This window comes from Peromyscus eremicus, chromosome 22, assembly GCF_949786415.1.
Source record: "Peromyscus eremicus chromosome 22, PerEre_H2_v1, whole genome shotgun sequence".
Classification (NCBI taxonomy): domain Eukaryota; kingdom Metazoa; phylum Chordata; class Mammalia; order Rodentia; family Cricetidae; genus Peromyscus; species Peromyscus eremicus.
Window position 1 is genome coordinate 9906860 of NC_081437.1, and position 17309 is coordinate 9924168.

At 43.2% G+C, this 17309-nt stretch overlaps 1 protein-coding gene across 1 annotated transcript in view; it reads left to right on the plus strand.

The window, feature by feature from the left end:
• The window catches only part of Lrpprc (leucine rich pentatricopeptide repeat containing), an 87621-nt gene extending 70732 nt beyond the window's left edge, over window positions 1-16889 (plus strand). The window contains exons 31-38 of the mRNA XM_059248409.1: window positions 5428-5516; window positions 8972-9173; window positions 11122-11261; window positions 11387-11502; window positions 13729-13803; window positions 14956-15040; window positions 16244-16386; window positions 16774-16889. Coding sequence (XP_059104392.1) covers window positions 5428-5516; window positions 8972-9173; window positions 11122-11261; window positions 11387-11502; window positions 13729-13803; window positions 14956-15040; window positions 16244-16386; window positions 16774-16830 — 907 coding nt within the window. The 3' untranslated portion in view covers window positions 16831-16889. The remainder of the gene's footprint in view (window positions 1-5427; window positions 5517-8971; window positions 9174-11121; window positions 11262-11386; window positions 11503-13728; window positions 13804-14955; window positions 15041-16243; window positions 16387-16773) is intronic.
• Window positions 16890-17309: the final 420 nt, after the last annotated feature.

Here is a 17309-nt window from a genome sequence, read left to right on the forward strand (position 1 = left end):
CTTCCCTGTACAGAAATACTGCTGAGATGTCTCGGCTGCACACCAAGAAAGAGCATCAGAGGCCACTCACATTGACGAGACTTTTGTTTGAAGCAGGGTCTCGCTGTGTTTTCCAGGCCGGCCCCACTTGCAGCAAATCCTTCTGCCTCTTGAGTGCTGGGGTAATAGGCCTGTTTGCCACCACCCCCAGGCCGTGTGTGTGTGTGTTTTGATTACAACAGTCCCATTCAGACCCCGCCTCTGTTTATGTACTCCATCCAACTTGTGCATTTATTCAGTTGTGAATTGAAAAACCTACCTCTAGACCTTATCTACACCTCAATTAATGGCTTAACACATTATTTGAATGGTGTCCTGTCAGCTGTCACCACAGGGTCTAGGATGTGAATTATCTTACTTACTTTTTTAGAAAATCATTGTGAACGCCATCTTACAATAACCAAAGGTGTTCTGAAACGAGTCATTTTGGAAAGACAAGGAGGCAGAAAGTGGAAGAGAATTTTGTGTTGATAAGTACAAGTAGAAAACTTAAACTTTTAAGAAAGAAAGAAAACCTAAAAAGTCAAAAACTATTTAATTCTGAGAGTTGGTCCCAAATCCTCTAAAGACTTCCCAAAAGTAAAGCTTAGTTATCTTTCTCTTGGGGCTGTGGAGATGACTGAGTGGTTAAAGTCCTTGCTGTGCAAGCATGGAGACAAGGGTTCAAATCCCCAGAACCCACATAGAAGCTGGGCAGGCTGGCTAGAAAGATTAGCTGTAATTGATGAGCTGCTGCAAGTTCAGCCAGAGACCCTGCGTCAGGAAATGAAGTGGAGAGCAATTGAAGAAGACCCCCAATGTCGTCCGGTTCTCCACCTGCATGCACGTGTGTGGATACACTCATGAGGACCACATGACACACACACAACTTTAAGATGAATTTTTTATTATGTATACAGTGTTCTTCCTGCATGTATGCCTGCAGGCCAGAAGAGAGCACCAGATCTCGTTACAGATGGTTGTGAGCCACCATGTGGTTGCTGGGAATTGAACCCAGGTCCTCTGGAAGAGCAGCCAGTGCTTTTAACCACTGAGCCATCTCTCCAGCCCTAGCACTGAATTTTCAAAGCACTTATATTTGCCAGGTGTTTGAATCTTGAGACATACAAAATCAAACTCTGAATTACAGGCTAAAATAACTACAGACTAAAACAATTTACCTCTGAGCCATCTCTCCAACCCTACAAAAACCTCTTAATTGGGCTTATGCAAAGTGACCCTGTCTTGGTAGCATCAATTGAGCCTTCTTCCCAGAGCCTAAGGTTCTGATTTTGAATGACGGAGGATTGTGCATTTTACAAAGGTCTCAGATAATCAATGAGTCATGTGCCTAAAACATTGTAATAGCATACCCTTAATGGTGAGTAGTATTATGTATCATGTGTATTTCATGGCTCCCTGTCTCCTAGAGTGTTCAGTGCTGTGTGTTCCTCTCAGGGAAGGCCACACTGACCTGACATAGTTCCAAACTGCAGTTGCCACTATTTAGTAGGGCAGAATGAGCATTTTTTCAATGAAATAGACTGGAAAATACCAAAGCACTTCAAGTAGTAAAGATTATTTTATGGCGTATTGATTTCCATTGGTGTGCACTTTTGTATGTGTTTGCTCAGGGGTGGCTACTGGGAGGCATTCCTGCACTTCTGCTGCAGGTCTTGGTCTTAGAGGGAGTCAGTTGGCCTGAATGGGTGGAAGAATAGCTCTTTGGCTCTCCTTTCGCCCACAACCTGTAAAATACAGGCTGATAGGCTTTCTTCCTCTCTAGGTTTTTATGAAGCCTTTCTCCAATATGATTGACGTATTAAAAGATGTACATATTTAATGTATACATCTCATTTACTTTGGGGATAAGTATATACCAATGAAACTACCAACGGCATCAGGGCCGTAAACATATCCATCACCATCCAGAGCTCCTCCCACCCTCCCACCTTCTTTATCCTCATCATCATTGCCATTGTTGGGTTTTCTGAGGCTGTGTAATTACTGATGAGCTACCCTCTTAGCATTAGGAACTGTAGACACTGCTGGGTAGGACTCTAGAACTCACCTTGCCTTGCTGGTAGACGTTAGTCATCAGCTTCATATTTCCCATCCTCCCATCCCGGGCAACCTCCATTCTGCTCTCTGTTTCTGAGTTGGGTCTTTTTACATTCCTCATATAGGTAAGGCTTTGTACACTTCAGAGTGCTTATACTTCAGCTGTGTTATCCTACAAGGATTATTCTATGTAGCTATGTGGACCCAAGAGAATCCAAGAGCCAAGTCCTTTAACGGGATTGGTTACACAGCCTTAATCTTGAACCAATAAAATGACCTGGGTGAAACCTTCCTTGGGTACCTTTCCTGAAAAGAGCCAGGTGGTGGTGCACACCTTTAATTCCAGTGCTCAGGAGGCAGAAGCAGGTGGATTTCTGTGAGTTCAAGGCCGGCCTGGTCTACAGAGAGAGTTCCAGGACAGCCCTTGAATTGGGAATAATTTCCAGTTAATTGTGTTACTGGAAGCATGCCATGTTAACTTCTTTGGATTCGTTTCCTGGCTGTCTTTTCCCCTCCCACCTCTGTATCGGCTGTTAGAGTGAAAAATCATTGGCTGGGCCAGCAAGGAGGCTCAGCGTGTAAAGGCTGACATCCTCAGACTCACTTGGTAGAAGGAAAGTTGACCTTTGACCTCCATAGATTGTGTGTGCCCACATATGTGCACATTCACACACACACAAATAAGTATAAAAGTGATTTTTTTTTTTTTTTTTATTTTAATAATGGTTGTTTTGTGCAGGTCACTTGATTTTATTGTGGTAACCACCATACAGGCTGCCATAGCCTGTAACATTCTTACTCTGTCCAGGGTACTATCCTAAGCGATTCTGAGTCTCTGAGAACAAGTACTAAATGGCTTTCGTAGGGAGCTGAGACTCACTTCCCAGCAGCCCTGCTTTACCCGTAAGAACGGTGCTCACTTTCTCTTGTTCTCCCTGGCTCCAGTGTCTGTCTGTCTGTCTAGAAACCTGCTAAGTCTGTCTTCTTTTCAGTGGGCTGGTCAGTTTTTGTCCCTCTGAGTGTCATAAGTAGCAGCATTAACCATTCATTGCTCTGAAAATAGGGAATGTTCCTTGAACTATGGTCTTCTTTAGTTGAGAAAGATTAATATTTGCTGTTAGTGGTAAGCTGTGTGATGTATATGCTTTTTTTTCTTTATTTTGACAGTTCCAAAAACAAAAAGTCTGAAATTCTGTGCAGTCCACTTCAGACCCACCAGCCTTAATGTGGCTGTTTAAGTGTGTCAAATGAAATATAATTAATTGCATATTGTCTGTGGCAGTGGCTGACCCCACTGAACAGCACAGAGAAGAGAAGGGGATGGTTGTTTAACTGAAAGTTTTGTTTGGCAACTGGAAAATAAGACTGAAGATTAGGATCCAAAATTCAATTTCTTTGTGTTGTCTGAAAAATCCCAATCAAAGGTTCTGTGAGTGACTGTGCTTTTTCTGTCTTGGCCAGATTAGAGTACATTTTCCTTGTGCTTGGTCCTCTTATATACAATAGATGGGGAACTTTCTTCCTGAAACTAACCTCTACTTCCGTTCAGATTTGAGACAAACACAGGGATCTTCTTGAAGAGTAGTAAATGATGTTACGTGTTTTCAAAAGGCTCGTTGCTTATTGTTGTCAGTTAAGAGACAAGATTTATCATCTTCTTTTAGATGGCGTTCTTGTTGTTATTTGGGGGTTTGTTGGTGGTTTGGTTTGGATTTTTTACAATTGTTTTCACTGTGTTGCCTTGGTGGCCTGGTGTTCTCTTTATAGACCAGGCTAGTCTTGACCTTACAGAGCTCTAACTGCCTCTGCCTCCTGAGTGCTAGATTAAAGTCTTGAGTTAACATACCAGGCTGGTTTTAAACTGTAATACTCTTTTTTTTTTTGTTTGGTTGGGTTTTGTTGTTGTTGTTGTTTCAAGGTGAGGTTTCTCTGTGTAGCTATGGCTGTCCTGGAACTCACTCTGTAGACTAGGCTGGCTTGGAACTCAGCGATCCACCTGCCTCTGCCTCCCAAGTGCCAGGACTAAAGAAAGGCATGTGCCACCACCCGGCTGTAAATGATACTCTGAAGTGAATATGGTATAGTAATATTGGTGTGAGAGGTGAGATTTTTATTTAATCATGCTGCCCGTTGGGAAAGCAAGTCCTTTAAGCAGGTAGTCTCACATAGGAGTTGTTGACTTAGGAGCTTTGACAGATGGGACAAAGGGGGGAAATCAAAGTGAATGGCTGTGGGGTTGTTGGGGGTGTGGGGAGTCTACGTCCAGAGACTGCAGGGTGAGCCTTTGATGCTGGAGTGACTGAGAAGATGAGCTGGGCGTAGTGTCTTGGATTGATAGGAATAGTGGTCCCACTTCTCTTGTCCTGTGCTCAGGTTTTTAGGCTGTGTCAGCAAAGCATGGAGCATTGACAGCAAGGTCACTGCTGAGCCATTTGGCAAGTGGCCCCGATCGCTCTTGCTCCTTGTGACCTGTGACTATTTCCTAATCGAGTTCAGCTCAGAGGCATTAAGGATGCTAAAATTTCATCACAAGAGATGTCCAAACAGTGCGGCAAACAAACCACTTCCGGTTAGGGTTTTGTTTGTTTTTATTTGGTTTTGTTTAATCCTCTAGGATTTGGTGCTAAGTAAAGCTGGTTTTGCTCTTGAGTTTTTAAAAAGTTAGGAAGTTTGTTTTTAGTCTGGTTATGTGGAATTTTAAATTTTAGTATAACAGTGGTTTTGGTTCTATGCTCTGTTTAAAAGCTTTAAAAACTGTATCTAGATGACAGAAATTTGAGAATTAATCAACCAAATGATATGGTGTTGGTTAGCAATATGCTTTAGTTTGTATGTTAAGTATACAGTGCTGAAAATAAAATGTTCATTTTTGTTGCTGGAAGAATAGTTTTACATTTTATAATGGGGGGGCAGAGAGAGGAGAGAGAGAGAGAGAGAGAGAGAGAGAGAGAGAGAGAGAGAGAGAGAGAGAGAGAGAGAGAGAGAGAGAGAAGAAGAGAAGAGAAGAGATATCCAGCCTGGATACAGCGAACAATGCAGGGCACGCGGTTATTCTAGTCACCTAATATGTCAGCACTCAAGAATCTGAACCGATTGTTTAAAAAAAATCTTGTACTTTGTTTCTTTTGTTGCTCATTTCCAACTTTGTCATCTGTCAGAATGCAAAAAAAAATTATCCTTCTATAACCATTGACAGGATAACACAAAAGCTGTCTCCAGGTCGATATTTTGCAGCAATATTTTTAACATACGAACAGTAGTTTTTATAATTTCACCTTGGTGCTCAACCATTTATTATCGTATCAGAAGCATGTCAGTAATTCCTTTCTAAATGTCTGCTTCTTTTAGCGCCGAGACCCACATCAAGGGCTTCACACTGAACGATGCTGCCAACAGCCTCCTCATCATAACGCAAGTTAGGCGGGATTATTTGAAAGGTATGTCACAATGCTTGACCTTTACGTCACATTAATGCCTCTGCAGATTTTTCTTGTAACGCCCTTCGAATACTTGGATAAAGGAGTCCATTTAGCAAATTACCTGCTTATCAAGAGCCTTTTGTGGTAGCTGAGAGACGTAAATTACTGTACATGCATTTATAATACAGCGTGAATATGAATGTGCTTGTCATCTGACCACTTAGTCCAGTTTCCATTCCATTTAACACAAGATGGGTTTTCTTAAGATGAATCACCGCTCTTCAGACATGCAAAATTTGTGTTCCAGCACGAGAAAGTACAGGCTTTCAAGTGCGTTCAGATTCACAGCACAAGTCATTTTGCTTTGGAAATTAACATACTTTGGAGGTCTGAAACAATTCCCAGCAGTTATTTCTTGCGTGTTGTGTTGGTTGTATATGAGATAGCAAATGAGTTAAATTGAGTGTTAAGTGTGTGGGATTGTGCACCAAATGATTGTGATATTGATTTTTTTAAACCTAATTCAATACTTTTTTAATAGTTCATAATACCAACAGCGGTACAACGCAGTGTTTGTTTGGGATCGAGTTTTTAGATGAGTGTGGAGAGGGTAACACTGGGGAGGTGTGGCGGCAACTCTGACTAGGATTGGGATGTGGGAGCTGGTGGTGGTTCCGTGGAGGCTGTTCTGGGTTTCCAGTGGGATAGGTTAGCTCTCAAGGGGACAGTTTTGACTCTTGAAGTTAGGCAAGTAGCTTTTCAGTTAACTTCCACGTTTGAATCTTGTTCAGTAGGGCAACACCAGCTGCCACATCAAGGAGACACTGAGGTTAGAAGTGATTCTCGTTCCTTCCCCAGGCTGCTGTAAGGATGCCTCTCCTTGCTCTGCAGTTCTCACGTAGTAATCTTCCATCTCCTCAGAGGAAACTGTAATTGCTCAGCCTCAGTGTTGCTTACAGTACCTAAGCCTGCTGGTCCCCAGCTGTCTTCCTAACTGACGGTGGCTGAATTCCTAAGTGATTTCCACAGGCACTCCGTACAGCCAACAGTCTCGGACAGGCTTGAGTTGTAATTGGGAGGTGGGATAAGGCTTGTTTTTAAAATCTTGAAGGTTTTTGTTTTCGATAGAAATGATTTTGTGAGGTTTATTTTTCATTTAGATTTTAAGACATGAAAAATTTAACTGGGCATGGTGGTGCACACTGTAATCCTAGCCTATGAGAGGCCGAGGCAGGAAGATTGTTCAGGATTGAGACCAGCCTGGACTGCCAAGACACTAGGCTGTCTCAGAGAAACAAAGAGGGAATTAAAATCTCCTTGTGAAAATTTTAAATAGCTAATGTTTCTGTAGCCACGAAGAACAAGACTTTTTAATTTTAACTGCAAGATTTCAGTTTAGACCTAAGGCTTTTTACTGATTCCCAGCCTTTACTGGGTGCCCATGAAAATCCCAAGGACATAGTTGGTGTGGTGTCTTGTCTGTTCTCAGATGTTTGCATATGTGAGCCCCTGACCCCTCCTTCCACTTCCACCTAGCAGCCCTAGCTGCCTTAGCCTCACCAGACTGAGTGTGAAGACGCCGCGGTGCTCACCAGGGCGGTGCTCACCAGGGCGGTGCTCACCAGGGCGGTGCTCACCAGGGTGGGAATAGTTTAGCCGCTGTCCGTCCGCATTTGCCCTGATGTGCTTCAGTCTTTTGGATCTGCCCCTCTTTCAACCTTATTTTAACCAAACTTACCCATGGCAGTAAAGTAGCCAATTAAATCTTACAGTAACTTATAAACTAAGACTTTTGTAGACTATTAATAACTGCTGTGTAGCAGTGTACTCAGTATTACTAGAGAATAATTAAGAGAAATGTTGGAATTGAGAGATAGTCAGAGAAGACTTGGGGAAGAGGGATGTGATTTCTTGGTGTTCCTTAGTTCCTCCCTGGGACAGACGGCAGATTTTGTGGCATGGTTTAGATCATAAGCTCTCTTATTCCCCTTGGATAGACACAGACTGCTTGCCCTGCCCTGCCCCCTCCTTTACCCTAGGTCAGCCCCTGTATCGGGGTGGGGGCTTTGGTTGGCATCTAGCACTGTGACTTCCTTAGCTAGGGCCTCAGCAGGCGCCCGTAAGATTGGTTTCAGGAGGGTCTTTGAGCATGGCTTCTAATCTGATCCACCCCTGCATCGTGGTAAATGCTTAATCCGTCTGAGCCACCATCCTCCTCTCCTTTCCGTTAACTTCACTCCCTAGCGGGAGGATATTTGAGCACAGTTGTCTGTATATGACCACCCTTTAACAAGATAGGAACGAGCTGATTTTCCGTGGATCACGTTTTTAAGATAGAATAGAGGCAATTTTTTCCCGGTGTGTGCGTACATATTTGTAACATCTTACCGCTTTTTAAACTCTTTTCCTTCTTCTGTACTTGACAGTCAATGGTCTGGATCATGTGTAAATTTGAAATTATAACAGTTTATTCAGTAAAGAAGACTAAATTGATCGTGTCTTTTACTGTAATGTTTTTAATAGACTGTTTAATGACTACCCTTTCCCTTCCCATGTGAAGATAAGCTGCTCTCATTCTGGAGGCTTCCTAGAGAGCCTTAGCTTTGTCTAGGCTACAGTGCTTGAATTGCTACAAAGCAGGGAAGTTTCTTCAGTGGTGGTAAAGGTGATTGTTATGCTAAGTATTGGTGCAGTCCCTCCCATCGACCACCTTATTTAATACAAAGATTTCACCACACTTGCATGTGATTCTGTAAATTAGAAAGGCATTCCATATTTATCCATAACCAAGTACTTGTAATTGTGAGCGTTTTCCCAAACAAAACCCCCTTGCCTGTGGCCTTAGGAGTTGAATGAGCTTTGTTTTCTTTGAAAACTAAATGCAGCAAGTATCTGCAAGTAGCCTAATTGTGTGAAAGAAATCTGTTAATGTGGAATTTGAGCCCGGCTGGTGTGTGTGATTCCGTCCTGTCTGGACCGTTGTCAAGAAAACATGAGATGTAAAAAGTTTTTGATAATTAAGTGTGCTTTGATTTAGTAAAATCTAGGCAATTATTAACGTGAGCAGAAGTTACTTATTTTTTGTTTGGTTTTTTTTTCTTTTTTTTGGTTTTGGTTTTTGTTTTGTTTTGTTTTTATTGGTTCTTTAGTTTAAAAAAGTTCTTCCTTATTTATACTTTTCAGAACTTGTCACCTTCCTTGATTAGTCATGAAATAGTATCCCTGAATGGAACTCCCGTTGTCAATAACACTTCCTTCTTCCTGACAGGAAGTTTGCCCCTCTCTTGTACTTTACAGCCAGATGTGTCAGTTAATAAAGATTTTCATGAAGTATTAATGTTTTCTGTAATCTAGAGTAAATTATTCATTTTTTTTGTATTTAGCCATTTGATGTCTAAAAGCTAGTTTTCAGGATGTGTTAAAGTCAGTGTGGGTTATTTAAGAAAAACTCAGTCCTCTGCTCTCCGTTTTAGCGGCTCTAGCAACTCTAAAAGCAGCCTTGGATCTGGAGCAGATTCCTTCTAAAGTAGCCGTCACCCGCCTCATCCAGGCCTTTGCCTTGAAGGGTGACCTGGAAAGCATAGAGGCCGTTCAGAAGATGGTAAACGGACTCGACACGGTTGAACTCTCCACTATGGTTTTCATCAATAACATTGCTTTGGCCCAGATGAAGAAGTGAGTGTTTTCATCTCCAATAACACCTTTAAAATGTCTTTGTTGTTCTGGCACCTTTGGAAGCCATGTCAACACAGGAAATTTTCTGTCCTAATGATGGTGATTATTTACTATTAAAACTAATGATATGTTCAAATGTATTTTATCTTTAATTAAATCTTAGACTAAACATTTATCATTCATAAAATATACTCCACAGTTGCTAACTCACATATATAGAATGTATGTTTTGTTTTGTTTCGTTTTGCTTTGCTTTGCTTTGTTTTGTTTTTTTGAGTCAGGGTTTCTCTGTGTAGCCTTTGTGCCTTTCCTGGAACTCACTTGGTAGCCCAGGCTGGCCTCGAATTCACAGAGATTCTCCTGGCTCTGCCTCCCAAGTGCTGGGATTAAAGGCGTGTGCCACCACCGCCTGGCAGAATGTATGTTATGTACAAGTGTATGTGCTCATGTATACTTATGTATATGAAATATGTACATGTGTATAAAATATACACGTGTGTGTGTGTGTGTGTGTGTGTGTCTTGTTATCAAAACACTTCATTTACAGAAATTAAAGCGACTTTATTCCCTAGTCAGCAATTCTTTAGAGTGTCAGCACACTGCTGGCATAGTGAAACAGGACCTGCAAAACTTCTGAAAAATGTTCATTTCTGCCAGGTGGTGGTCTCACACCCCTTTGATCCTAGTGCTTTCTACATGTGACCTTGCTAGAAGATTGAACATAATGATTCAGGCCCGTGATCCCAGAACTCAGGAGGCTGAGGCAGGAGGATTCCATGCTTGATGACAATCTGGGCTATGTAATGAAACCTTTCTCAGAAAAAAAGTCCTAAGAATAACTCTAGAATTGATATTCGTAACACTTTGGGGGAAATCTTTATAGTCACCGTTGGATGTATGGATATATTAAAATGCTGATTTGTAAGGGTTGTTTGTTTGTTTGTTTATTCCTATTTCTTTTAGCAAAAAAAAGTTTTGATTTTAACCTTTAAAACTATTTCCCGTGGCCTGGAGAGACGGCTCAGTGGTTCTGAGCTCTTGTCGCTCTTCCAGGGGCCCTGAGTTCAGTTTTCAAACTTTCTTTTTAATAAGAAAAATGTCATGTTTTAAAATTAGATCAATGTGAGAGCTAGGTGAGCATTTATTTTAAAGTTACAATATATTATTTTTTATGATATGGAAAACATGTTTTTAATCACTTGAAAATACTTTTTTTACCTAAACTCATAAGAAAGATCTAACAGATACTAGTTTTTAATTAGAGTTCTTATTTTTAATGTAATAATTTCAACATGAATTGATTTCCGGCACCACATTATAACCACACAACACCAGCTGTGGGTCGGCTTACAAAATGACAGTCAGAAGCATACTTTTTTCCTGCCTTGTTCAGCAAGGACAGGGAATTTCTTTTTTCCTCCCAAAGTAAAGTGTAAAGGTACACTTTTCTGAGGATTCTAGTAGTGATTTTTTCCCAAATATGGTACCTGACACAAAGAAATCCCCATGACTGTTAGCCATGAAGATAACTTTTTGACTATGTGATCTTCTTATTTTTCTAATCTCTAAATGTTATGTATTGTCTTTGCTCCACACACTAGTGCTCATTATGGTTTATAAAGCCAAAACAATAGCATTTTATATCCAGTGAACTGCAAAATCAAATTAAATATTCAAGATAAATCCAGTTTGGTCTTGTCTCTCAAACACTGTTTTAAAACAAGTGCCCCGTCGTGTGAGCCACTGCGTGGCGGTTGTCACCTGACCTCACTGGGTCATGTGACATGATGTGCTTTGAAAACTTATTGTTATGAATCGGGTTGCTTGTAAATACAGTTCCCTTTTTCTGAAGTATTTGCATGAGTGCCCACATGAATTAACTTCTGACTAGAACTAGCTGCAATTTTTGTAGAAGCAAATATTTCATTATAATTGTTTTCTTTTACAGTAATAACATAGGTGTCGCCATTGAAAATATTGAACACATGCTTACTTCGGAGAGTCAAACCGTAGGACCCCAGTACTTTGGCCTGTCCTATTTATTCAGAAAAGTAATAGAAGAACAGATGGAGCCAGCATTAGAGCAGTGTAAGTTGTCAGCTTGTTATAGAACATAGAAGCCACCTTTTCTTTGGGGAGATTGGGCAGGTTTCTTTGGCAAGTGAGTCAGCCCTGTTTCAATGAAAGCTTTTCCTTACCTATTTTCCTTGCAGTAAGCATCATGTCTGAGAGATTGGCCAATCAGTTTGCACTTTACAAGCCCGTCACTGATCTCTTCCTGCAGCTTGTGGATTCAGGCAAGGTGGATGAGGCCAGAGCTCTCTTAGAGGTAAAGACTCCTGGGGCTTGTGGCTTATGGGAAGTAAACAGAAGAGCAGACAGGAGTGGGAGGGGCAGCCTGGAGCTGGAGGACACTCCTGCTGGATGGGACCCAGGAATTCAGTGTAAATCAAGAGTGCATGGCAGGACTGGGCAGTAGGGTGTCAATTCTAAAGATGTCAGGTAGAGCTGGAAGTATCCTTGTAATTAAGATAGGCGTCGGGTGGAAAAACGGGACGAATGTTTCTGTGAAGATGGGTAATGCAAAGCAACAATTCCTTTGATTTCCTAATTTCTGTAATGCTCTAAATACTGTGCATCACCATGGCAACACAGTTTGCAAACAAGAAGTAGGAAATGTTTGCTTTCCATGTACAGCTTCTCACTTGAATACTCAAACATTCTCAGTGCCTTATTGAAGGTTTATTAAGAGTTGAATTTGCTTTCTATTCACTTAGGTGTCACAGACACATGAAATGACAAATGCAGGTCTCTGTGGCCCGCACTCTCAGTTAAATTAGCAATCTCGAGGAAAAAGAGACAACCGTATTCATGCCATTTTAACAGCTCTAAATAGAAAGCTGCGCCGAGTGCGCGGTGCGGCGCGGAGCGGTGGGGGATCAGGCTGCTGTGGCAGTGTACACAAACAGGCTCCGCTGGGGAGCCCCTTCCCAGCAGGTGGGAGTCAAACAGTCACTGTGATCCGCCAGCGACTGTGTTTGTGTAGACTCCCTGTGTCAAAGTGAGGCCTGGGACCAATTCTGATAGTAAATAGTGTTGTATTCACTCACGTTCCTACCAGCTGTGAGGTGTCTTAAGGAGGAGATGGGGAGGTGATGCGGTACCCCTGGGCTTGAGCTCCACGGTGGATCCAAGTTCGGCTAGCTTGGCAGCACAACCCACGCCACTTTGCAAAGGCGTGTCTGGACCTTTTCCTCTGAGTTAACAGTTACATGAAAATGCAAACTGCTTCTGCTTTCTGAAGTGTTTCCTCTTTGGTGTGGTTTATTTGCTTCTCTTTGTGGGAGATTGGTGGTGGGGATTTTGGAATCTCCATTTTGTCTCTCGAATGTCCTTACGATTATCTTCCTGCTTATGCAGCTAACCACCAAGGGCTGTAAGCACCGTGACCTGGTCACACGTGGGATGGTTTGTCACCTTGAAGGCGCTCTTTCGATTGTCCTCCAGAAGAGGCACTTGCTTCCTCTCCCATCTCCCATAGAAGCAGAATTGCCGGCCGCCAGAGCAGCCTCTAGCCGTGGGCCAGGCCTAGGAGCTCTTGATGGCTGAGTGCTGATCCCACAGCAGCCCCATCCTTTACCTGCTTGCCAAACAGTAAAGTGTTGTTCTTGCCCGCCTTAGTGAGGAGCGTTTGATTCCCAGGTGTCGAAAACATCAGTTTATAATGTAAATGTTCGGCGAGTCCACAGAAGTTCTTTTTACACTATTCATCTTAGCACTGACAGTGTTTTAAAGCTTTGAATGAACAATGTGCTTTAGAAACTTAGAGGATGACATCTGCGATGAGTATAAACTAAAATATTGTCTTGCCATATTTGATTTGACTAAAGCATCCAAGATTGGATAGACACTTGATTTATCTGGTCTGTCATATAAACTTTTTTTTAGCTTAACTTTTGTCTCTTTCTCAAGCACTGGCTGTCTGTTGCAATGAAAGCCTTTTATAAAATGGAGAGATTGAAATCGGTCCTTTTGTATGCATAAGTGTAGGTAATTATACTTTAAAGAGAACGTGCTTTGTACATTTTAATTTTTATAAAGAAATGAGCAGTTATCTCCCTGACACCTTATTAAATGTAGAATTAACCTTATGATCCCTAGCTCACTTGTGAATGCTTGGCAGAATAATTGGAGGGGAATCGTGTTTCTTTTTTCCTCTTCCTTTGCAGTCCTAAGCCTTGTTCTGAGGTTGTTGAAGCATTAGTTTAATTTTTCCCTTTTCTTTTTAAACAAACTTCATCCTTGGATGCAAAGAAGCACTCTCTCCAGGGCTGGGCACAGCCCTCAGCTGTCCCCTCGTGCCTAAATAAGCCTGGCTGCCCGGCAGCCTCCCCTGTGGGAATGATACAGCGCTGCTGCTGCTGCTGCTGCTGCTGCTGCTGCTGCTGCTGCTGCTGCTGCTGCTGCTGCTGCTGTGAACTTCCTTGACTGGGAATATTCACTTGGGTCTGCTTATTTAGAGCCTTCATTGACTGAACGATGTTTTCCTTTTCAGAGATGTGGGGCCATTGCCGAGCAAAGCCCAATTTTGTTGGTGTTCTGTCTCAGGAGTGCTCAGAGACCGGGAAAGGTACTGTACTGTGCTTCCCTCCTAGCGGCTCTGTGAGACAGACGCTCCTGTTCTGCCTTAACTCAGCTTCGTGGCTCAGCACCTTACCTGAAAACACCAGAAATGAGTGGAAGACGTATCTGTTTATCTGGCTTCTTTTTAAAGTTGGGCCGTGTGTGTGTGTGTGTGTGTGTGTGTGTGTGTGTGTGTGTGTGTAAGAACCATTCCCCCCCCCCCCTTTTTTTAGTCTTGGAGTATAGTTCACTGGGAGATCCTGCTTAGTGTGTGCCCAGGGCTGGCTGGAGCCCCCTCGTGCCTCAAGAGATGGGACAAGAAGGGGTGCAGGAAAGATGTGGATCTAGATTTGGTTTGACTACATGAATATGCTAAAGGAGGAGTTGGGATTTTTAAGTGCTGGCCACAGTGCCGTTAGCAGTCCGCACTTAATTAAGCTGGATTGCGCTCTGGTTAGGTGAGAACGGGTTGTAAATACATGGACTTCACCGCTGATCTTTCGCTCTGTGGGGGAGGTTCCGTCTTCTCTGCAGTAAATAGGGCGTGCTTTTGCAGCAGCCCTCCAAGTGGTCAGTGAAATCCTAGGAATACATTCTTCATGGACCAACGAGGGGACCCTGCAGAATTTTTGAATCTTCACATTTTATCTTGATTTTTTTTTTTTTTTTTTTTTTTTTTTAATGTTGAAATACCACTGTTGCCAGGCAGTGGTGGCTCACGCCTTTTATCCCAGCACTGGGAGGCAGAGGCAGGGGGATCTCTGAGTTTGAGGCCAGCCTGGTCCATAAAGCAAGTTCCAGGACAGCTAGGGCTACACAGAAAAAAACAAAACCAAAAATACAGCCATTATTTCTTTTACCCTTGAGATCTTACAACTTTGTGATAAGTTAACAGTTGAAAAAGAGACAGCATTTAATGCTTTGATTTTATTATTTACATGTATTTTTTTAAAACACCCACAAATGTAAATAAAATGCCACTAATTATTGAAAATGGTTTTTATCTGGCTATGACTTATTGGATTAACATCAAATGCTGAGATACACAGACTTGCACACAGGTGGCTGGGTGATTGACTGTGTTGTAATTATCTTAGTGCTGTTATATTAGTGATTTTTAAAGCTCTTAGGAGTTTGTTGTCTTTGTTTACCTTCCCAGGCCCCAGTTCTGAAGACTTTGTTAGAATTGATTCCTGAATTACGTGAAAAGAGAGAAGCATATTCTTGCAGCATGAAGAGCTTTGGTAATAAACTTAACCATACTATATTAGTCAGTGATGTCAATATTCTAAATACAGTCAACTATGAGTCCAGCTCAAAGGAGTAATCCTAAATTTTAGATAACTACTCATTTAGCTCTAGAATGTTTTGGTTTTTATGTATGTGAGGAGTCTTCAGTCTTTGCACTCCAGAAGTGGGCATCGGGTCCCATTACAGACACCTGTGAGCCACCATGCGGACACTGGACTCGGGACCTCTAGAAGAGCAGGTAGTGCTCTTAACCGCCGTGCCATCTCTCCAGCCCCATGTTTTTAAACTAGGAGAAAAGTATGAAGTTATTTATTCCTAGAGCTTTAAGGATAAAAATAATCCTAAGCACCTTCAGAGAGGTCCAGATAGATGGAGTTAGGGACCAGCACCTTCTCCACCAGCCCTAGCCTGCAAGGCCAAGGTGCTGGCTCCTGTTTGCTCTCTGCTCCTTCGGTCCCCTCCCACTTCCCACCACTGTCATGGAGGTCGCCTCCCGTACCCTCTGGAGTTCAGTCTTTTCTTCCTTGTTTCCTCCCTGTCAAACACAGTGTCTCACTAGGGAGATAAAATGCTGTCTGTCATCTCCACGCCATGGTGCCCTGTCCATGTGCCACTCACAGCCTTGCTCCATGCAGTCAGGAAAGAGTCTGGTAGAGCAATGGACTTAGCAGTCAGAACTAGGGAATAGCCTTTGTTTCCACGGGAGTCTTACAGGCTTTCAAAAGTGCTGAAATCCCAGACCTCCTTAGATACGTAACGTAGAGTATCAAATGCATACAAGAGGCCCTGCTCTGGTGGGCCAGACATGGAGAAAGAAGTCCACTAGACTTCAGAGCAGGCCAGGGGCCCTAGACAGGAGGAAGCAAAGAATGAGGGCCTGGGGGTGGGGGAGCAAAGGTGTACACAGAGAAAGTGGCTGAGCTTCAGCAGCTTCTGCTTAATCCCCCCTCTCCTCACAGCCTCGTACTTCATAGTTGAGAACTTGAGACACATCTGGAGTCATTAATGTTCTTCAGACTGGGCGCCCGCCCTATCCCTTTCCTAGTCGGGGAGTGGGCAGTCTGTAGATTCTGAGTGCCTCCTCCTGGAGCCGTCCGTCCCTTTGGATCCTGGAGCGCCTGAGCAGCGCAGGGCGCTGCCGACGGGAAGGGTGGCTCCCTTCCCTGCAGTTTACCTCTCTCCTGCACCTCCTTCAGTCTTAGACAAAGATGTGGCCTCCGCCCGAGCGCTGTACGAGCACTTGACAGCAAAGAATGTGAACCTGGATGAGCTGTTTCTGAAGCGCTATGCGACTTTGCTCAAGGAAGTTGGCGAGCCCGTGCCCTTTACAGAGCCCCCGGTGAGTCTTAGTTAAGAGAGAAAATGCCTACAAACACTAAGGATGTGAGGGGAAAACAGGGTGACTCCTTAATGACTGCGAACTAGGTCTCTGTGGAGCACCTTGGAAGGGCTGGGGGCTGGAGTGGAACAGCCTTGGGGTAAATGCAAAGTGTGTTCCGGACCTTCCCAAACTCTCGGGCAGCTCTCTCCTGTCTCCGTGAGCTTGGACTTGGCCCTGGTGCTGGCTTTAGCTCAGAACTTGAGGCGTTTGAACTTGGCATTTCACCAAACACGAGGCCTTCCAGAGCAGGCGATCAGCCGTGGAGCAGCAGTGGACACGGGTCTGTGGTTTCAGGGTCTGCAGAGCTCCCTGCTAACAATCTGTCGTTTCTCTTTCTCCTCACAGGAAAGCTTTGAGTTCTATGTGAAGCAGCTAAAGGAAGCCAGGGAGAGCCCTTCGTGAAAAGGCAGCACTGAGAGGAAGTGCGTGTGCGTGTGTGTGCGTGTGCGTGTGCGTGTGTGTGTGCGTGTGTGTGTGTGTGTGTGTGTGTGTCTGTGTGTGTCTGTGTGTGTGTGTGTGCCTGCATCTAAGTGTTATTTCTAAAATGTACTTGAGGAAAAATAAACAAATGAAACTGAACTTGTTTTCTTGTCTTTCTGTCTTCTTGTATGTAAGTACACTGTCCACTTGTTACCAGTAAGTTCATAGATTAGTCATGGCCTTCTTACGCTTTCTCTAAGACGCCTCTTCGAGGCCATCCCTGCTCTCCTGGGAGCTGTTGAGAGCAGAGGCCATGTTGTTGTCAAGCCTGCAGCTCCATAGCCTCTCTCTTCTTCCTTCCACCACAGTGCTTCCCACGTCTGTTTCTAGAAGCTTCTAACATGGAATCATGGTCTTGACTTGCTCTGATTTCAGGATTTTGTTAGTACATGCTACATCTT